Below are 23,415 nucleotides of genomic sequence, written 5' to 3'. Positions count from 1 at the left end.
GTTGCCAAAACAGCATGGTACTGGCACAAAGATAGACATATAGATCAATGGAATCGAATTGAGAATTCAGAGATAGACCCTCAGATCTATGGCCGAGTGATCTTTGATAAGGCCCCCCAAAGTCACTGAACTGAGTCATAATGGTCTTTTCAACAAATGGGGCTGGGAGAGTTGGATATCCATATCCAAAAGAATGAAAGAGGACCCCTACCTCACCCCCTACACAAAAATTAACTCAAAATGGACCAAAGATCTCAATATAAAGAAAGTACCATAAAACTCCTAGAAGATAATGTAGGAAAACATCTTCAAGACCTTGTATTAGGCGGCCACTTCCTAGACTTTACACCCAAAGCACAAGCAACAAAAGAGAAAATAGATAAATGGGAACTCCTCAAGCTTAGAAGTTTCTGCACCTCAAAGGAATTTCTCAAAAAGGTAAAGAGGCAGCCAACTCAATGGGAAAAAATTTTTGGAAACCATGTATCTGACAAAAGACTGATATCTTGCATATATAAAGAAATCCTACAACTCAATGACAATAGTACAGACAGCCCAATTATAAAATGGGCAAAAGATATGAAAAGACAGTTCTCTGAAGAGGAAATACAAATGGCCAAGAAACACATAAAAAAATGTTCAGCTTCACTAGCTATTAGAGAGATGCAAATTAAGACCACAATGAGATACCATCTAACACCGGTTAGAATGGCTGCCATTAAACAAACAGGAAACTACAAATGCTGGAGGGGATGTGGAGAAATTGGAACTCTTATTCACTGTTGGTGGGACTGTATAATGGTTCAGCCACTCTGGAAGTCAGTCTGGCACTTCCTTAGAAAACTAGATATAGAGCTACCATTCGATCCAGCGATTGCACTTCTCGGTATATACCCGGAAGATCGGAAAGCAGTGACACAAACAGATATCTGCACGCCAATGTTCATAGCAGCATTATTCACAATTGCCAAGAGATGGAAACAACCCAAATGTCCTTCAACAGATGAGTGGATAAATAAAATGTGGTATATACACACGATGGAATACTACGCGGCAGTAAGAAGGAACGATCTCGTGAAACATATGACAACATGGATGAACCTTGAAGACATAATGCTGAGCGAAATAAGCCAGGCACAAAAAGAGAAATATTATATGCTACCACTAATGTGAACTTTGAAAAATGTAAAACAAATGGTTTATAATGTAGAATGTAGGGGAACTAGCAGTAGAGAGCAATTAAGGAAGGGGGAACAATAATCCAAGAAGAACAGATAAGCTATTTAATGTTCTGGGGATGCCCTGAAATGACTATGGTCTGTTAAATTCTGATGGATATAGTAGGAACAAGTTCACAGATATGTTGCTATATTATGTAACTTTCTTGGGGTAAAGTAGGAACATGTTGGAAGTTAAGCAGTTATCTTAGGTTAGTTGTCTTTTTCTTACTCCCTTGTTATGGTCTCTTTGAAATGTTCTTTTATTGTATGTTTGTTTTCTTTTTAACTTTTTTTTTCATACAGTTGATTTAAAAAGAAGGGAAAGTTAAAAAAAAAAAAAGAAAGAAAAACAAGGAAAAAAAAAAAAGATGTAGTGCCCCCTTGAGGAGCCTGTGGAGAGTGCAGGGGTATTCGCCTAACCCACCTCCATGGTTGCTAACATGACCACAGACATAGGGGACTGGTGGTTTGATGGGTTGAGCCCTCTACCATAAGTTTTACCCTTGGGAAGACGGTTGCTGCAAAGGAGAGGCTAGGCCTCCCTATATTTGTGCCTAAGAGTCTCCTCCTGAATGCCTCTTTGTTGCTCAGATGTGGCCCTCTCTCTCTGGCTAAGCCAACTTGAAAGGTGAAATTACTGCCCTCCCCCCTACGTGGGATCAGACACCCAGGGGAGTGAATCTCCCTGGCAACGTGGAATATGACTCCCAGGGAGGAATGTAGACGCGGCATCGTGGGACGGAGAACATCTTCTTGACCAAAAGGGGGATGTGAAAGGAAATGAAATAAGCTTCAGTGGCAGAGAGATTCCAAAACGAGCCGAGAGGTCACTCTGGAGGGCACTCTTACGCACAGTTTAGACAATCCTTTTTAGGTTCTAAAGAATTGGGGTAGCTGGTGGTGGATACCTGAAACTATCAAACTACAACCCAGAACCCATGAATCTCGAAGACAGTTGTATAAAAATGTAGCTTATGAGGGGTGACAATGGGATTGGGAAAGCCATAAGGACCACACTCCACTTTGTCTAGTTTATGGATGGATGAGTAGAAAAATAGGGGAAGGAAACAAACAGACAAAGGTACCCAGTGTTCTTTTTTACTTCAATTGCTCTTTTTCACTCTAATTATTATTCTTGTTATTTTTGTGTGTGTGCTAATGAAGGTGTCAGGGATTGATATGGGTGATGAATGTACAACTATGTAATGGTACTGTAAACAATCGAAAGTATGATTTGTTTTGTATGACTGCGTGGTATGTGAATATATCTCAATAAAATGATGATTAAAAAAAAAAAAAAGAAAGAGCATACGTGCCAACAAAGTATAAATGCAGTGACAGATGAGGCTAGAGAAAGCAGGGCAAAAGAATAGAGGGCACTTTGTAAGTCATGTAGAGGAGCTTGGGCTTTACCTGGTTTTGAGTGGAAGGTTTTAAGTGTAGGAGCAGAATAGTTGGAGCTGTATTTTGGAAAAACCACTTTGGCTTGTAGTTATGGGGAGGGTGAGTATGAGGGGAAGGTTAGAAGCAATGAGAAAGACCAATGAAGTGGCTGCAAAAAATTCCAGGTGAGATAGATGATGAGGACCTAAACTTAAGAGTGACAAGGACAGGGAAAAGGGGAAAGATTTGGAAGCAAAATAGGAAATAAAACTAGCATCACTGGGTCATTGAAAAGATATGAAGAATGAGTGAGAAGAGAAATCAGGATGCCCTCCAGGTTTCTACTTTGGATGAATATGTGGGTAGCAGTGCATATTCAGAAAAGGCAGGTGAAGGAAGAGGAGACAGTTTAGAGGGAAAGATGATGAAGTCCGTCTTGGAGATTGAGTATTAGGTAGAGATGTCCAGCAGTCACTTGTCTACATTAGATTAAAGTTTAGGAATATGTTAAAATGATGCCTAGATCTGAAGGTAATCTGTGTTAATGGTGAAGGATGAAATGACTCGAGAGGACAGGATCATCATAGTTAGTAAATGAGTGGCAGTGGACTAAGGATGGAACCCTCGGCACAGAAACCCTCAATGAGCAGGCAGAGGAGCCTGCGAAAGGGACAGAGACACAGGAGAATACAGACACAGACCTCAAGAAAGTAGTTTCAAGAAGGCTGAACTGATCTGCACTGTCACATATAACAGAGAAGCCTAGGGAGATAACGTCTGAGAAAACATTCATTAGGTGCGACAACTGTTCATGGATAACCTTGAGGGAATTTGGAATCTGTGGAAGGGTAGAAAGAGAAGAAGGCAGTAGGTTGAAGAGGGATGAGATACATAAATATGTGGTAAAACTACAAAGAGCAAGGAAATGATGACCCACAGCAGCCAGGATGGTTATTACTTCCAGTGGGGAGAGGAGCAGGACACAGGATGCTTTAGGTGGCTGCAATTTTCTACTTCTTGGACATGGTGGTGGTGGTGGTGGGGGTTACTTGGGTGTATGTTATATAATTAATTTGTTAAATTGTACACATGATTTATGCCTTTTCAGCATGTATATTATATTTCACAATAAGAAATGTTAAAATACACATTATTTTTAGAATCATGGATGAGAAGGGTCAGAATAAGATTAGGCAGAATCAAGGAGGGGATTTGGTGGAGTTTGCCTTCCGAATGGGAGACCTGAGCATATGGGAAAGAGCTAGGACAGATGGAGAAGTTGAAAACGGAGGAGAGAAAAGAGATGACGGACAGACCAAGATCCCCAAGGAGTGGTTTTAAATAGAAGGAGAAAAAACCTGACCATTATATCCATTAAAAAAAAATTTCTGAAGAAGGTAATAAACATAGATAAGTTTATTTCTTATATTCTTTATTGGGGTCTTGTAACAAACAGTGGTGGTCTGCTACTAATTTTACTGTTGTTTAATGTGGCAAATAGGTGGTTTGTGGGGGGTTTTATTATGTTGATATAGGAAAACATGTAAGCTACAAAAATCTTCTTCAAAAACTTTACTTTCACTTCTTTCTAAATGTCTTAGCAACCATTTCCTAAAATAGAAAACTGGATGGAAACAATAACCTGAAAGCTCTTCTCTACTGAAAATGAGTACAAATGCAACAAAAAATGGAATTTACAGTCTCAGTAGTATCAATTGAGATATAATAAAAAACACAGCTAACGTCTTATATTCTCCAATAAAAGATTTGGTTCATAAATTAAACTACCTAAAATCATTAAACACAATTTTAAACAGGCATGCATATAAGCATGTATCATTTGTTGCCGTGGTTCACAGATTTTTCAGCTAGTGAGCACAAGGAAGACATGAAATTATTAAGCAGAAATGATTTTTCCACCTGAAAATATATATTATTTGATGTGACATAAAAGTGCAACCATGAGCACATGTAGTTGAAGAGCAAGAAAGAAAACCAAGAGAGATGGTGTCATGGATCTGAAGGTAGAACAGATAATGTTTCATGGAAGAAGTTGTCAAAAGCTACTGGTAGATTAAATAAGAGAAAGAGTATGAAACATTCATTGAGATAAGCAATCAGGAAGTTGCTGATAACTAGAAATGTTGTGGGCAGTTTCACTTGAGGGGTAGAGGTACAAGTCAGATACGTAATGGTTTCATTTAAGTAGAAAGATGCTGAAGAAGAGAACATAGGTGACTTTTTCAAGAAACTAAGGGTTGTATGGGAGAAGAGAAGGGGAAAAGTAAAGCAGAATATAAGTCCATGGATGTCCACATGGGTGATGTTTAGCAGAGTTCTGGGCACATGGCAGGAGTGTATGTATGTATTCCTTCACTACTTTATTCAAAAAATAATTAACTGAGTGCCTACTACATGCCAGACACTGTTCTGAGCTCAAGTAATTCAGAAGTGAGTAAGACAAAAAACCTTCACTCACATCTCCGGTGGTGGAAAACTGATGACAATAAAACTGGCAAACATAAACAAACACACAGGAAAAATATTAAACAGTGATGAATGGAATGAAGACAATTAATAGAGTGATGTAAATGAGAGTCACTATTGGCAACTAAGACTGAGCTACTGGGGCGACCCTCATTGGGGAAGGTCATTTCTTTTAAAAAGAAAAAACACCCGACATGCAATGACTGGGGAAACAGCATCCCAGGCATAAGGCTTAGTGAACAGCTAAAGTGGGAATAAGCTTGTCATACTTGAGGATTTGAAAAAATATCTGTGAACCTGGGACTGTAGATAGTGAAGGAAGGGTGGGAGAAGAAGGGGTCCTGGAAGTGGGGAGGAACCAGATCACTTAGGGCTTTATAAATCAGGGTGAAGAGCATTAGATTTATATAAAATGGTGCAGGAAGCCAGTGAAGAGTTTTAAACTAATGTCAGGTGCTCCGTAACTAGTTGGTGACTGTGAGAAGGGACTGTAATTGACAAAATAATCCACCTCCCCAAATAATAAATGCTCTCTGAAAACTTATCTATGGTTATAAATTTTTCTACATATGTTTATGCCAATATAAAAGACAATTATCTTTAAGTCAAGAATTCTAGATTCATTGATGAGAAGGAAAATGCTTTCACTATGTTTATTCCACTGGAATAAGAGGTTCCATTAACTTGAATTCCATGCAAAACGACACAATGAATCAGGAAATAACAATGAGGGGGGATGGCGAGAACTGAATTAACACAATCACTGGAACTTGGGGAAATAAATCAAAGTTTTATGGAATTTCTCTGAATTGAATTATTTTACTGCCTAAGTCTGAGGCAATAACTGGCAGTCGTAGTGCATAGTAATATAGAAGAATTTATTCATTCAAAAAGATTACTGAGCTCTTACTATGTGTAAAGCATTGTACTTGGTTTTGTGAGGAATACAAGCCAAAAAAAAAAAGGGTAAAATAATAAATTTGGTAAAGATCTTCAGACATAGTAAGCACTTAGGGAGACCAGGGTTTACCAAGTAGAGTAAGTATGCATCAAATACAAAGTATCTATTAAAGAACTGCAGCGGTGTAATTCTTTTTTTTAAGATGTTAGGACACAGAGAACAAATCATATATCTTGCTTCTATGAAATCTTAGATGAGTTTTTTTTCCAATTAACTGCTTTTTAATCAACATGCATGTAGTACAACATTCAAAAGATACTAAAAGGAATAGTGAAAAATAAGTCTGCCTCCCATTTATGTTCTTTAATCACTCAGTTCCCCTCCTCAGAAGAAACCACTGTTACCAGTTTCTTGAGTTCTACAGGTGATAAATTATCTAGGCATATACAAGAGCATGGATGTGTGTGTACATACACCCGTAATATACATATACATCCATAATATACATAATGCAAGTATATATATTTGGCCTCCTCAAAGACAAGGTATAGATGGATGGTATTTCAAGTACTGGGGACAATCAAGGGCAAAATTACTACGTCAGCCAAAAAGCCAGACGATTTGCAAAAATAAACCAGTTATCCACTGCAGTCTGTGATTATGTTCTAATCCTGACTTCATTATTTACCAGTTATGTAATCTTAGTTACTTAAACACTCAATGCCCCATTTTATTCATCTGTAAAATGGGGATAATAATAATAATCCTCCTTTTCAACACTGTTGTGAGGCATATGTGAAGCATATTCAATGGATGTAACCTATGAGTAAAATTTGACCAGGAGACCACTCCCTCCTTGAAATACCTTCTCCATGTAGCTTCCAGGATAACACACTCTCTTGGTTTTTCTTCTACCTCATTGACTGTTTCTTCTTAATTTCCTTTGCTGGTTCCTATTTATCTCCCTGGCCTCTTTCACTGAAATGTCTCTGAGCTCAGCCATAAGACTGCTTTTCTTCTCTGTCTACACACACTCTCACAGTATACTCATCTAATCTCATAGGTTTATATTAATCTTTACCCTGGCCAGTATGAAATTCATATCTTCAGCATGAATCTCAACCTCAACTCCAGAGTCTCATATTTCTGCTAACAAAGCATCTCAAATTCACTGAGTTAAAATCAAACCCCGCTCTTTCCCCCCCAAATCCACTCCTCCCACTATCATCCCCATCTTGTATCACTGACTCCATCCTACCATTGCTTAGGCCAAAACCCAACAACCTTGACTGGTCTCTTGTACATACCTCAAAGCCAATCCAACAGCAAAGGCTGTTGGTTCTATCTTCAAAATATACCTACTTCTTTCCACTGCATCACAACTGTTCTGCCCTACCATCATTCACCTCTCATTTGGAGGCAAGAGCCTCCTAATTGGTCTCTGCTTCTACCCCATATATTATATTCTCCACACAGGGTGATCTTTTAACATGTAAGTCAGACCATATCACTCCTCACCTCAAAACACTCTAATAGCTTCTGATCTCATGCAAAATAAAAGCCAAAATCCTCACAATGACCTATAATTTACCTACCCCCATCTCCCTGACCTCATCTCTTACTACTTTCCTTCACTGCAATCCTGTCATACAAGCTTTTTCATTTATTCTCTGAACACACCAGGCAAGCTCCCACCTCAGAGGTTTGTACATGCTGTCCCATCAGCCTGTTACCACTCTTCCTGCTTGATGTAAGATAGTGCACTCCCTCACCTCTTCAAGTCTTGGCTCAAATGTCATCTTATCAGTAAGACCTTCCTGACCACCCTATTTAAAATTGCTAGCTCCCTCCAGTTGGTACTCCCTACCCTGCTTCACTGCTTTTCTTTCTTTTTAAAAAAGCTCCATGGCACTTATCACACACTCGACATATTATACATTTTATTTATTTGTTTTTTGGTCTGTTTCCTGCCCAAACCCCAGCCCCTGGGAAAGGAGAACATAAGCTCCATAAGGGCAGGGATTTTTTTTGCTTTTGTTCACTGTTGCACCCTGAATCCCAGAACAGGGCCAGGCACATAGTATAAATTCAGTAAATATTAAAGAAATATTAATGAATGAATGAGGTAACACATATAAATAAAGCACACACAGCCCATAGTAAACTAGCATTCAACAAATTTTAGCTATTGTTAATAATATGGATATTTTGGAAAGCTATATATTTTTTGTCATTAAGAGACAAAACTGTGTTGGTATATTAAAAAGTCTGAATAAATTAATACAGCTTTCTCTAAGTGTCTCTCCTACTTCACATTAAAAGTGTGGTATATACTCTGGTAGAACCAGGAAGGAATATGTATTGCAGGGAATAGGAACTCAGTCTAACAGTACCAGGGATAAAGAGATCCTTTCTTAATCAAGATTTTGAAAGCATGTCTCATGTTGACATGTCTTATTTTATTTTGAATGTAATTTCATCCCAAAAAACTTCGAATTTAGCCCCACTGTTCATTTATGCCCCTGGATAAAGTGCAAACATTTGGATGTTCTAAATAATGTCACCAGTTAAAAACTTCCATTATTACTAATAAAAATAGCAACAGTGTTTACATTGTGCTATGAAATACTACACTGTTTCACAAAATTAATTAGTAAATGACATGACAAATACTATCTACATATTTTCATTTTAATAAACTATCATGTACTAGGACTTAATAAGAATGAAATCAGCCTAGATCTTACCTAATTAGAGACATTTCTGTATTAGAATACTGTACCAAAAACTAAATAATGATTTTCAGTGGACAAGTTGTAATAGCATGATCTAGCAAAAATCTTTAAGCTATTTAAAGTCTTAGAAATATAAATTTGTTACTCAATACTTCTGCCTTGGAGCATGTCTTTATTTTTAATTAACAGTAAAGGTCCAATTTAAAGCAGAACGTGTCCACTGATTAGCTCCAATTCAGAGTTCTTTCATATGTGTCTGTACTGTTGACAAAAAGTTAAATGCAGGGGAATGAATGTAGTTTTTCAGAACTTTTTTTAAGTTAAAATTTTATCTGAAGACTATGACCCAATGAAGACCAAATGAACTATTTATAAAAGCAGCTCTTTTTTTTTGTTTGTTACAGACATTTAAATAATCTCTATTTGTAGGGTGATATCTTGGAGATTACTTTACTATAAATATATAGAAGTAATAACCTGGTAGATAGCATTACCTATGAAAGGTCCATCCCATCTGCTATTCTTGCTGAAAGCTTTTCATGCACCAGTAAACTCAGTAAATATCAGAAGATAAAGCATAAGCCTACCACGCCACGAATTTACTCCTAATGTCTCCTCAAAGTGCAGCCCGATGCAATGATTACAAATGATTTTCTTCTAATGTCATTTTACATAACCCTTTTTTCTGCATGACTAGTTAGTGCGGAATGAATGAATGAATGCCATTAAAACAGTTAATCATTATCTGGGACACTGGCCTTACTCCCTTCACTACTAGGAATCTCCATGACAAAGGCGAAGAGATCAAAACGCCAGAGCTGCCTCAGTGTCCTGTTTCTAACAGTAATTTTTTATGCAAATGAATCTGCTGGGCATCTCCCTCTGTAACCTTGAGCTGCCCTTATCTGAACTGACTTTGATCCAATGAGGGCTTGCATCAGTTGGAGCTCATTACTATATAGGAAATGCAATCAATTTTACTAATTAAAGGGAATTTTCTACTTTCATGAATGCAAAATGGATTCTTTTTTTAAATCATACACGTGCTTAAAGACTAGACTATATGTTATTTGTTAATCCAATTTGTCAGACGAACATATATTGAAAAGGAAATACTTGAAGTAATGTATTCACAACCATACATAACACCGAGTAAAGAGCACTGAGCTTTGCTCCAGTCTTTTAGTACAAGTCACATTTACACAAATACCTGTTAAATCAATATGCTTTTCATGCTTGCGAACAACTTTATTCTTTCAAAATACTTTTAACTATTTCAAAAAACTCACTAATAGTACAACCCCTCCCCCAACATTCATGTATTAAAAAAATCCAACCCAGTTAATCAAATAGGATTTCTCAAGAAAATGTTACCCCAAACCAAAAGCTTGCATTACACTCAAACTCCATTAGTTGAACTGACCTAATGGCATGAACTCAACATTTGAACAGAAAGTGAAAAGTTCAAATGGCTTGGTAATATTCTGTTACTAGTTGGTTCCAATTAACACAAAAACTTAAAACATACTTTCTTTCCCTGCTTAAAGATATTATTTTTATTGGCTAGTCTAGAGATGAGATACTGTTTTCTCAGAATTTTATTTAGTTTTATAAACAAGTGTTTATAAAACACATCTTTTGGTAGAGAGAGGCAGGGAAAAAAGAATGGATGCCCTCTCCCCTTTCCTTGGATATTGTTTAAAATATAAATGTCCTTATGGACATTTGGCTTTGGTATATTGCTTTTGTTACCATTAGTGGAAGCATATTATAACATTACTGTTAACTAATATATATGTGTGTGTGTGTACATCAACAGAAATGTAACCAGCACATGTTTAAGAAAACAAACATATGGGGCCTAAAGGGATCAAAGGAAGAAATTTAAAAGTTGGGCAAACAGTTTAATAGTGAACCGAACCAAAGGTGAGTTTGTGAGAAGGCGAAAATGACGATCCCTTATGCCTAACAGTGCAAAGGCTGCTACCGTTTCCTCACTTTAAAGTGTTTTCTTGTGGTGGAGTACCACACCTGGGGACCTGAATTCCAGACCTATTCCAACCATGGTTTTGGACAAAGCCTTCCATTTGCATACCATTCTGGCAAATATTTGCAGTTTTACTTCCCTTCCAGGAATACCAGTGTAGGATTTTTCCCCCAAGCTAAAGGCTTTGAAATAATTTTACAACTTTGTTTCCTTTATTTAGTTTTTTAAGTTTTTATCTCTTTTCTCAGGGGAAAAAAATTCAGTTGTATTCCAGTGGACATTGTTACTAATTTCACCGCATCCTAAAAAAGCCATTAAAATACCACGTATAAATGATATACATAAAATAGTTTTCAGGTGTTAAAAAAACTCGACTATGTTATATAGTCAACAGACTCCCTATCCATTGGGTAATTCCTTAATTAGGCAGATTTTTGAAACATGTATTATGTACACAACAGACCGGAACGTCTCCTTTGGAGCATTTTCTAGTCTATCGGGTGATTACATCATTAAGTCACACATGCTACGTAGACAAAAATCCTTATGAAAATTCATGAAAAAATGTACAGCACATCATTAGCATGCAGCAGACGTGCATGCTTTTGATATTTTCTCTGTTAAAAAAAACTACATGGAGTAATTAGTCCAGGTCATGAAACCATGAGAAAGGTACCAGACATTGGTGAAAATCGCAAAAACCTGCATCTCTCATAGTTTAACTAGCTGAGAGTAATTTCCTTATCGGAAAATGGATTCTAAAACAGTGTTCATTTGAACTGCAGCAGAATAGAGTTGCTTTATTGATTTGATATTGCCTATATAAATGCAACTTCCCCCCCGGCCTCTCTTTTGGATACCTAATGGATTGAAGGTTGCAAATGACGAGTGGTAAAACCACTAATTTTTCAAATACTTGCACTACTGAATATTTGCATAAAATGTCTTCATTTTAGGTAATCCAGAGTAAAAAGTATAATGTTAGTGTATCTCTTTTCAGTGAGTGAAAACTCGGTTAAAGTAACATGAATAGATGTAAATTGTTGGTATAACTTCCAGTAGTGAAAAGATGATATATTCACAGCATTATGCACTAGGCAACATTTAAAAGACAATATATTTAAGGACTAAAATAAAGCATGTGTTCTATAAAAGAGAGCTATTAAAATTTTAATTTTATGATCTTTTTCTGTAAATAAGACCCACCCCCCCAAAAAAATACAACAAAAAAGAAAACCTCAGTAAGCAGAGAACAATGAACATACTAAGACAGTAAAAATCACACTAATTCACTCCTTGAATGCTCCAAATCTTCATGCTTTAAAAAGCATCCCAATTTTCTCCAAAGGTGGTGGCATTTATTCACTGGGCCATAGCTAATTTTACATGGAATGCAAAAATGTTAGTTTAAGTTTAATTTACCATCCTATTTAAATATTTCCAGTGTGGCTCTCAAACTGCAGAGCTATCCCTCTATTTTAATTTTAAAGTAAGTTAGCAAAGGCTTCCTTCTTAATCCCCAGAGACTACCTACATAGTGACACAAATGCACAAATTTATGACAGCAACATAAATGTTCTTCTGAAGTAATGTGCAACATTAAGTGAAAATCGTTTCCTGGAAAGATATTACAGGTATCTATATTTTATTTGCCATCTTAAACATATCTGGGTCTTTACGGCCTTATTTTAAAAATGTATTTCCTTTTTATATTTCCTGGTGCAAATGGACTGCATAAATAAGCAATGTGCTATGAGGCTTCAGACCAGCCGATAAAACCTTTCAATTTTCATGCCAGCTTCTTCTTTTGTAATTCAAATCCTCCTGGAAACTGGCAGCTCTGAAAACTGAAACAAGCACTGCCACAAATACCTTGTAATGCTATCGACCTTGTCTGCCCATGCAGTGAGAAAGGGAGATGCGTATGTGTCTGCAGCCATCCAGATAACACAACTCATTTTTTGGGGGGGTGGGGTGGGGGGTGGGGATAACAGAAGCCAGCCCCAGACTGTGCACCAAAAGGAGTCATTACCAGGCGAGCTGGAGAGTAAGTCTCTTCAAAATACACAGTGCATTTAAAAACCATATACGAGGCTGAGCCATTACTGTCATTACCAATTTTAATTTAGCTCCATCAGTTTGCCAGCCAGATAAACTCTTTAGTGCTGTTTTTTAATCTATTTGCCACATTTTATGTTTAAGATTATAGTAATATGGACAGAAGAAGGAATCACTTTTAGAAGAAATAAAGAAATAGATCTGCTTATCGGTGCCCATCAGAAAGTTCATTAATCAGCCAGGCTTTGTGCCCTCTAAATTGAAAGGTTAAATAATCCTCTCAGGAATATTTTTCGGCCCCATCCGCCAATTGTCTGGAGAGGAGCTGCCATTCATAGCACACGGGATCAGTGACGGTGTATCTTACCACTGTTTGGACCCCAAACAATGATGGACAAATGGCCCAGTTTGCAAAGAAACCTTTAAGAATTCAAGTAGAAAAGGACCACAAGCTTATACGCAGGTTGCAGGGATGAGGAGGGTGTGGAGACAGGATGTGGGGGGAAAAGGACAGAGAAAAGAACACATACATGTGTGAATCCACAGATACTTTATCTGAATTTTTATTGGACTATAGAACATATAAACCATATTAACATATATCTTCTGACTACATGAAATGCTTAACATATTCAAATCTGCTTATGTATTTTGCATACAATTGTACATGAACCTCCACTGAAAGACTGTAGAAGAATGGAACCATAGCTCTACATTTATTAGCTAATACACAGGAGATCCAAATAAGCCCCAAGATTTTCATTTTTATCATAACTCTACATGATTTACAACCCAACAGCACTGCCCTCTCTCTCCCCTTAATCTTGCTCATTCTACTGAAATACTCTTTAACCATCAGTCACAAAGGCAGGAAATCCTATAGCTGCAAGGACCTGTTTAAAAGGGGGGAAATAATGCTTTTTTCATTTTTACAGTATGTGACATCTCAGTCCCTGCTTGGCTCAAAATAAGGAACAAACAAGGAATAGGAATGCTCTGTGAAAGAATGCAAAGCACATGCACTGAGACGGGCTTAATTTTCTGTTTTCTTTCTCTTTTTTCTGGACCTATAGGAGAATATAGATGGGGAGTCTGCAAAACAATTGACCATGCTCTTATATCATAACATTTTGCTATGAAATCAGGTTGGTTTCCAGTATCAGTTATGTGAAGTCATGGAGTGGGTTTACCTGAAGTGCAAAAAAGTGATATGCTATTTTGTTTCATTTCTCATCTGTTTAATGTTAAGTCCTCTACTGCCAGCAACAAGGATTCTTCATACTGGGAGGGGGTGAAATATTCAATTTCATATTATTCTCATTATTTATACAAAGGCAAATATTTATATAATTTCATTTGCTTATGAGTAGATAACCATAATTAGATGACACTGAAGTTGTCACTTAAGAATTATACATTTAACTTAATACATATTTTTCAAAATGATATCATTGCATCTTCACATTTGTCATCTCATTTCATAGTCATTTTCATTTGAAGAGGAAGTGCCCTCAATATGTTAATGATCTAACCTTAAATGTCCTTACAATGATTTTTAGACAAATCAAATTAAGAAAATAATCCAAGTTTGCTTTACTTAATTAACATAGTCATCTACATTTCTAGAAAAGAAGAAAACAAGTATAAATAATTAGAAAATGAAAGCTGAGGTAAATACATTAACAAAGCACACTGCTTGTAAGTATTTTAATTTCAATAATTAAGAAGAAAATATTTTTGGGGGACACAGTATAAAGAGGTCATTATGAATCTCCTCATCTTTGGCAAACAACTAAAGCTTCTCAAAAGACATTATAATAAATCTTAGTTTGGGATATCAGTCCAGGACCCTCTCTAAGGTGCGACGTGCCTATAGGTTTGCTATATCACAGCCCATGAAGTGTTGAACACCTGCCATGTGCCAGGTGCTGTGATAAGTACTTTACATTTATCAACTCATTTCAAAGTTACAGCAATCTTATAAACGCATTATTCCCACTTTTCAGACAAAGAAACTGAGGATCGTAGAAACTGAATATTTTAACTAGGTTTGCATGTATAGGAAATCAAAGAGACAGAATCTGAAACAAAATTGAATCCCAAAAGCTGGCATTCTTTTTGCTATATTATGATGTCGAACACTTCCTAGTTATTTTCCCAGAAATAGGTCTTTGACTCAGATTCTGGACCAAATTTCATGGCAAATCTTTCTAAGGACTTCAGTAAAATGAGCAGGAAATATGTTACAACTGTGGGAGAGCCACTGTAATGAAAGGGAATATGAGGGATCCAAGAAAGACAAAATTGAGTTTTCATTGTATCAAAGTTAAGAAATGGTCCAACAGTTTGGGTGTTTTGTTTTTACACTTGTTTTCTTTATTCTTGCTTTCACTTTTTCTGGTACAAGGAAAATGTTAAAAAAAAATTGATCAGGGTGATGAAAGAACAACTATATGATGGTAATGTGATCAATGTATTATATACTTTGGATGATTGTATGGTACGTGAATAAATCTTAATAATAAAAAAAAAAAAAGAAATGGTCCAAAACTTTGTTATAGCTTAAACCGAAGGGGGGTAAAAAAAAGTGGGGGTATTCCACAAATTAAAATACATGTAAAGGAACATATTTATATAATATGGATATTTATAGACCTGGATCTATTACAAAGTTATAAAGATGATCTTATAATCTGTCCAACACATTCAGTTCTATATTGCTTTTGAAAAAAGGAATGAAAATAATCTGGTAGTATCATTACCAATTGATCCACCCATGAATTCTTTTAAAAAGCTAAATTAATATAGATTACTGATCACCCATTCTGAATAATTCTTGTTTTTGAAATATGGTCTACCAATTAAGATGAAGGTCTAATTTAATTCCAAAAGTATTAAAAATTTTTTTGGTTAAATGCTCTTACACATATAGCAATTTTCTTCATGTAATATTTTCTGTATTTCTTAAAAACAAGAGATTTTTAAGAAACCAAACTCAAGAGCCAGAAGAAATACTTTAAATGTACACAAACACACATAACTCTAAAGACTCTCTGAAATGTGGGGATCAAATGATAAATGAATTTCAAATCTAAAATATGATTATTTTATCAATAATTAATTAACTTTTAGTGATTTAAGGTATTGTACTTTTGAAACCTTAAATTTAATTCAACTTAAGTTTATCACTGACGTTTGTCACCATCAGAGAAAACAAAACCTAAGTTCAGAGAGATTGGCTCATGTCAACAAGTTAATGGGTCCTTTCAGGATCTTTTCCTGCAAATTATTTAAATGATCAACCAAAACCTTTAAAGGTTATGGTTGATTATGACTATAGTAACTAAGAGATTCCTATATATTTAAAACCTGTTAGGAATTATGGTAATCTACCACATCATTCACATGCATGACTACTAGAAGGAATGTTTAATACAAATATCATTGGTTCATTATCATAAATCATTACCTACACTTATTGTTGCAACGAAATGTCCAGAGATTATGACAAGCACAATCATCTAGAATATATTTGAGGAATGGCATGAATTGCTTGTTCAAAGTTCAAAATACATATGAAAAATAATCTCTCAAAATATGCTAATATTACTCTACATTATACTTCTATGCTCTTTATGTATAGGTAACATAACAAAGAATAGGGAACATGACAAAGAACAAGTAACATGTCAAAGACTCACTTAACATTTCAGAAATTGAAGTTATAATTTATTATAAAGTCAGACACAACACAGTGTTAAACTGCATAATCTTAAAAATTCTAAGGCTACATTTATAACGGGCACTATATAAAAGTGCAGAGTTGTGGATTAAAAAATGTAGTTTTCTTTGGGATTGTATGAATAATATATGTGATTTTTAAGGAGAAGAAAGATAAAATTTTTAAAGTGTGTGAGACATATTAAAATTGTGAACATGCAATATTTCTTAATTACCATAAAGTTTTATTTAATTATCAACAAGCAATTGCCCCTACAATGACAAGAATTCCTCTGTAAGTAAAGGTGAACACACCTGGGGAAGAGAGAAAAGGGTAGTAAAAAGTCCAAACGTAATTTTCCATCTTTTGTCATTCTTAGGAGAAACATATATTAACAGATAAGAAAATCAGTATTTAAGTTTTTAAAACAGAAGTAAAATTTAAAGCCCAAGTAGTAAATGTGTAAATCCCAAATGAAATGGTCTTTGTCTCTAGCCACTAAGGGGCAGACAAAAAGCACAGGAACATTTTTTGTCAAACGAAAGAAATGAAGTTATTGTTCATGGTAGAACTTCAGATTCAATTAGTTTATAACTGAGCAACACATCCTACCAAAAAAAACAAAAGCAAAAACAAAAACCATGATGATAGGTGATGAGGACATTAAAAATATTTAGAAGATAGCTTCTATGCCAAGGCACGTAATGTGATATTCTTTTCTAAATGTGTGACTGCTGCATACTTTTCATTGCCTATCTGAAGTACTTAAAATCTACATTTGGATTATTGTCATAAAGACCTTGATATTATTTAAATATGTTAACCCAAGGAAAAGCTATTCAAAGTATGTCATATTGATTTTTCCATTTAAACCAAATTAATTTTTGCATTTAAATATTGAAAATTGAGTAAGTTAGGAATTTTCTCTCTGAGGGGTAGACGCCTCAATATTTTTTTGAAAAGAATACCAAAGTTCTCCCATATGTTTCAATAAATGTAAATAAACTATATCTAAATCTAAATCATTTTATTCTACCCTCATTCAAATATAAATGTCTACAAACAATTTCTAAATGTCTGAGGAAACACTGTGAGAACAAAAATAATACATGCATTTATAATTTACAATGTTCATTTTTACTCTTTCCCTTTACAGAAGCTTTAGGAAATTGCTTTTTGATGATTTGGCAAATTGTATTTATTCTTAAGTGAATCTCATTTATTGAGATTGGTAATTCCAGGTTTCATTTGCTTTGAAATTGCATTTTCCAATTGCTTCCAATGATAAGTTCTGGCAAAATGCGGTCAAAATGCTAAAGAAATAAAGATTTAAAAAAAAAATCATGAACCTCCTCTGAAAATGTAGTAATTGCCTTTTATACTAAATTCAAAACATGGTAAGACTGAAGTAAAAAAGTTACTAGCATAATTTTGATCCTAAATTCTTAGAGAACAAGGTGAGCGTTTACATAAATATAAAGCTATTTACATAAATTTTCCATTTGAAAAATCTTAAAAAACTTTGATCACTGTCCAAATGTATTTTCTATCTCTGTTACCATTGCTGGAGTATTAGAAAATAAGTCATCAATTTCTTTTCAGAAAATTCTTATTTATTCAGATACCAAGTAACCTGAAATATAAAACAATCTGATTTATTTTGTAGTATTGCAAAAGAAAGATGGCCCCGAAGTACTACAAAATAGTGATGTGCTTTCTGAATCATGAGAGAATGATTACTTTCAATGCAGTAGTGTTTTAGTATTAAGGGCATTTTTAATGAAAATTAAATTTCTGGAAATCTGACAGAGATGTAATGTCTTGATAGCAATACTTGGTCAATCAAAATATCGAAATAATGGCATCAGATATAGAGAAAATGAACAAGAATTTTTACAAGAGTACTCTGGCTCCTGAGGAAGTTGGTAAAGTGAATTTGAACTGCCAAATAAAACCTTCCAAAATGAATTTATTAACTGTTAGTTTAAGATTGTCTATGACAGGCCTCAAAAAAGGGGGGGGGTACAAAGAAGAAGTTATTTAATATTTTAAAATATTACATGTAACCAGTTCTATTTTCTTAAATGAAAAAAGACAAAACAAAACAAAAACAAAAAATACAGAAAGACCTATCATTAGATATTATATCTATGGTGTGGATGGAGTTCTTGAGGTTTTTGCAGTTCTACTTATGGAGCCAAAGGGCTCTCTGAATGATGGGATTCTCATGTATTTGATTAAGAGAGAGAGGTATTTTATTTCCATAAAAGAAAAGATTCTGGCTTTAGACTGAGTTTTTGAAACTTTTTATTTCTCATTTTAAGTTATTGAAAAAAAGCAGCACAACATTTCATTTTAACATTATGCAGTTAGCAAATCATTACCTATCTTACTTTACATCACAATTCAAGGATAATGATTTTTGTGTAACGACGCCACAGAAATACCAAAATCTACTTTCTTATTCCTTCCTTCTGGACTATGGAATGTAATTCTAAAGTTAAATTCAAACCTGTTGACATATAGGGTCATCTATCCTGTGGCATGGCAAAGATGCTTGAGACTAATATTCCCATTAGTGTAAAACTCTCATATCCATACTATGAAAACCCAAAAATATATTTTTAAATTGATGTTTCCAGGTAAGGAGAGACAAATGAGCGGCAAAATGAAATGAAACCTTGTTAATTATGGTCCATAAGATATACTAAGTCATTCAAAGAGCTCAGGTCAGACTACTATTGACCATAAACTGACCATTTAGTCTTTCCTAGCCCAGAAAGGAAGGCAAGGAAACTCCTCTACTGTCTCCATTTCCCTGACAGCAAATATGTTACTTTTTGAAGTGTGAATACTAGGCATTCCAATATTATATATAAAGAAACAGTTAAAATTTAATTCTAAAACAGTTACATTTGCTTCAGGCTTAAATATGTAATTAAAAGGTAGTAGGCCATATTACATTTCAACAACACATGCAAAGAAATCCCAGCACAAAATTAAACATAAAAGATGTATTGTTCTTTTTTGGTTCCCAACAAATAACACCCCCAAAATAGCAAACTGGTGGTTATTTTTTTAAGTAAGTAGATTACAAACAAGATTAATAAAATTGTCCAGCATGCCAAATTATAGCCTCTACTAGGTAAAAATTCTGCTAGTTTGTAAAACTCTGCTGGGTGGCCATATTGGCCAAGGATTTTTAATATTTTAAAAAGACTAGAAATGACAAGGGCTGGGCGAAGAGACTTCTTGAAGAGTTAAAGAAGGAAAAATTTATCTAGAATGAGTTATCTGAAAGGTGAAAAAGAATATTCAAAGTGAGGCTTTACCCAAATCTGAAAATGTAGCAGAAATTAAAAGACAAGAATAGTGTTGCACTATTAAAGAGTTTTTAAAACTTTCTAAACATCTTTGAAGGTGGTCAAAACATGAACTATTTGGAAAAATTATTTAATTTGCTAAATAAAAATCCTATTTTCTTTTTCTCATGTAAGTCTCTAAATCAATAATCCGAAGTTATTGAATCATATTACATTAATTTTATAACCACAAAATATATAAAGTAAAATAGTATAGCTATATAGTTGTTATAATATATGCTACTAGATATATGTATATACATACATATTTATAGAATCTTATAGAATTTTATTAGCATGTACCATTCAGAACAGAATTTATAGACGTAAAACAATTTTTTAAAAGAAAGTAATTTCTGAATAGACCATAATCGGTAATTGTTAAAACTTAGCTTGCTCTGTAAATGACCTCCCAGTCTTACTAGTTGAAAATCAAATAAAAGCAGTTGAAAAGTTCCCAAATGTACACATTTTTAATTGGGTATACTAATCATTTTTTCCCCAAAATGTACAGTTCGTTTTGAGTAAGTCATGGGCAGTTTTTGGTTAGAAAAAGAAATTAATCAATGATTATGTATAGAAAGTTTCAGAGATTTAAGCAGACTGGTTTAAATGAATAAACAGTACTAATTCTAAGGTAGGCTTCATTACTTATCTGTGCTCTAACTGATGCTACATTCAAGTGTGAGGGCTACTGTGAGTCAGTAGATGGCAGTCCATCACCTAGTAAAGGAGCTGAAGATGACTAAAATCTCCATGCACCTTAGATTTACTCAAGATTGAATACTGCTTAATTGCACATATTTGGATATTGCCCATAAACTGCTAAGATAATTTTCCTAATTATTTAACTACTTTATTTTATATGGACTGATATATATGCACACATATGTTTACAAACATACTAGTTTAGCTTTTACACTTGCAACGTAAACTAATTATTAAGTTAAACTTGGTAATTGTGAATTGTGAGTTACTTCAATACTATTTTGAAAAATTAATCAGGATCCCAGATTGGGACAAACTGATTTTTCAAAATGAATTTGTTATACCTATAGTTAGAATATGTATCATAATTCCTCAAAAGGCAAATTCAATTTACTTCCCATTTTATTTTTTCCTAACTATTCTTTTTACAATCTATGTTTCTGAAAAGCTACAATATTAAACAAACCTTGAATATTTTTATTGTCATACTGAATACAAATTTTTATCCTTCTATGTTAGTTATATAAAAGAACATAGGTGCAAATAAACAAAATAGTGACTTTACAACAGTACTTCCTACAGTTCTGGTTGGTATTCTCTATATTAGGGGAAAAAGGAAAAGAAATGCAATGTCAAATCCATTAAAATACTATGTAATAAACATACTGATAGAAAATACTACTATACAGCTACTTGAAAAATATAATACATGACTGGATTTCAGTCAAGTACAGGCTGTACAGAATTCACCACAGTATGTTAGAATAAAAAATTAGCTACATAAGCACAAACATAATGGAATATGAGAGTTATATCTATCACATATATGTGTAACATATATGCATGTATATAAAACTTTTGGTATAAATTAAAGATGTTATCAAGTTTCTACTTTGGATTTGTGGGTTTAGTGGAAGAATGCCAGTTTTCTACTGAGAATCTTTAAATAAATTAAATAGTGATAACACCAAAGCAAACTGCTTTCTATTATTCCTTAATTTTTGGACCTGAGATAAAACAGATTGGTAGCTTGAGCCTACTTGTTAATTTATTTCTTATTTCTGTAAGAAAGAAAGACATGTTTTGTAAAAAGTTTGCCCTTATTTTTACTTGCTGTCTTCCTATGAACAACTATTTAATGCTATAAACTTCAAGGCACAGCTTTAAAATACATTATCTAACTGTACAACTTAAAATGTTTTTATTGTCGCCTGCTCAGTAAAACATATTTAATACATTAAAATAAATGATCTAGTAGGGCTATGTTTAATTAGTGAAATGATTAAGATAAATATTTCATTAAATATTAAAAGTAAACTGACTTCATAATATTGACCATTAGCCAACTAGCCTTTATAGCAAACTGTATTTTCTGCTTCTACTTAGCCTAAAAGCACAATAAAGAGACACTAGACAGTTGAATAACTTGAATGGCATTAAGCAGATATTTATACACTTTGAATAAGTCAAGAGGGGCTTAAGGATATGAAACTTGAATTGTTATATATGAAAGACAGTTTAAACTTTTTTCCTAGCTTCATTAAAAGTAAGTATAAATATTTCAGTAAAGTCAGAAGAATGATATTGGAAGATATTGTAGACTGTATTCTTATGAATTGTAGATAATACATTTTAAAGACACTAGATTTCCACTATATTTTATGACTCCTAGCATACTTTTCCCCCTTAATTTAATGAGTGTAGTCTGGGAAGACTGAGAGATACCAAGATACCATCATTAAATGATGTAATAAAAGCAATCAAAACCTTTTAAGAACAGGAAGACAGAAGATAGGGTAGTGGGAAGGGGAGAAGAAAAAAAGTATATTATTGCTTTTTCAGTACAAAAACTCTTCAGATGTTTATTATCTTTCAACAGAAGATGCCTGTCCATATTTTATGGTCAGCAGTTCAGAGAAGGGTAAATAGGCTGGGTCTTGGGGAAAATAAAAAAGGTGTTTCTACTCACCGTTAGGTGATACTGCCTCCAGATTTCTGGGCAAGCCTGGAAAATAAAAATATTGATCAGCTGGGAGCATGAAACAAGGTACTTTACAGCCTGTTGGTTTTGGCATAACCCAGCATCCACCGGTGTCGGTCACAGGAAAATAAGAAGCTTAACAGAAAGGGTCTGCATTTCAGCTTCAAAAACCTGGCTAGACAGTTTAATTGAATTTTACACTGGTTTAACACACTCCCTGCCATTGTCAGAAAGCCAGTAACAAAGTTTTCTCTCTCTCTTTTTCTTTTCAGGTTAGAAGTCTGGGGCACTAAGATGTGGTTAAGAGCCATAACTCAAACTGAAAAATGAACAGCAGAGGTCAAAATCAGTAAGACTCACCACGTACACCTTTTAGAAGAACATTTTAAACTTTGGTAATATGACAGAAAACAATTTAATAGAAACTGCTTTTAAAAAGACTTCACTAATAATAATAATAAAAAAACTAAAAAAAAGAAAATAAACAAGACTTCATTGTGCTTTATATTTCTGATGCCTGTCATGCTTGTTGCTAACATTCAAGACTTCATGAAATATAGTAAAAAGAGAAATAAAAAAACAAAACAAAACAAAAACCCCAAGAAACTACAGTCTACACTTTACTATGGTCTTTCCCCTTAAAAATCGAGCCTTTTCCATCTTTGAATATGTAGAGAAATACATTAAAAAACCTGACAAAAGCTCAATAATTTTGTGAAAGGAGGACTTATTGAAACAACAAACAAAACAATAACAATAAAAACCATTTATTAGGGGAGATTTTCTTATGGACACATATCAGACCTTCTTTTCTTATACCTGAACTACGACCCTGTTAAGGACACACTTTTTCTAACCCAGCTCTTTATGAA

The 23,415-nt window shown here is 34.3% G+C and overlaps 1 protein-coding gene across 6 annotated transcripts in view; it reads right to left on the bottom strand.

The window, feature by feature from the left end:
* ZCCHC7 (zinc finger CCHC-type containing 7) overlaps positions 1 to 23,415 on the bottom strand; it is a 284,890-nt gene that overhangs the window by 23,552 nt on the left and 237,923 nt on the right. For all 6 annotated transcript variants that reach the window (XM_037798105.1, XM_037798103.1, XM_037798102.1 and 3 more), the window contains exon 6: positions 22,532 to 22,567. In XM_037798105.1, the coding sequence (XP_037654033.1) occupies positions 22,532 to 22,567 (36 nt within the window). The remainder of the gene's footprint in view (positions 1 to 22,531; positions 22,568 to 23,415) is intronic.

The sequence above is a fragment of the Choloepus didactylus genome, chromosome 10 (genome assembly GCF_015220235.1).
Source record: "Choloepus didactylus isolate mChoDid1 chromosome 10, mChoDid1.pri, whole genome shotgun sequence".
Taxonomy (NCBI): domain Eukaryota; kingdom Metazoa; phylum Chordata; class Mammalia; order Pilosa; family Megalonychidae; genus Choloepus; species Choloepus didactylus.
This window is presented reverse-complemented; position numbering and strand designations above follow the sequence as displayed.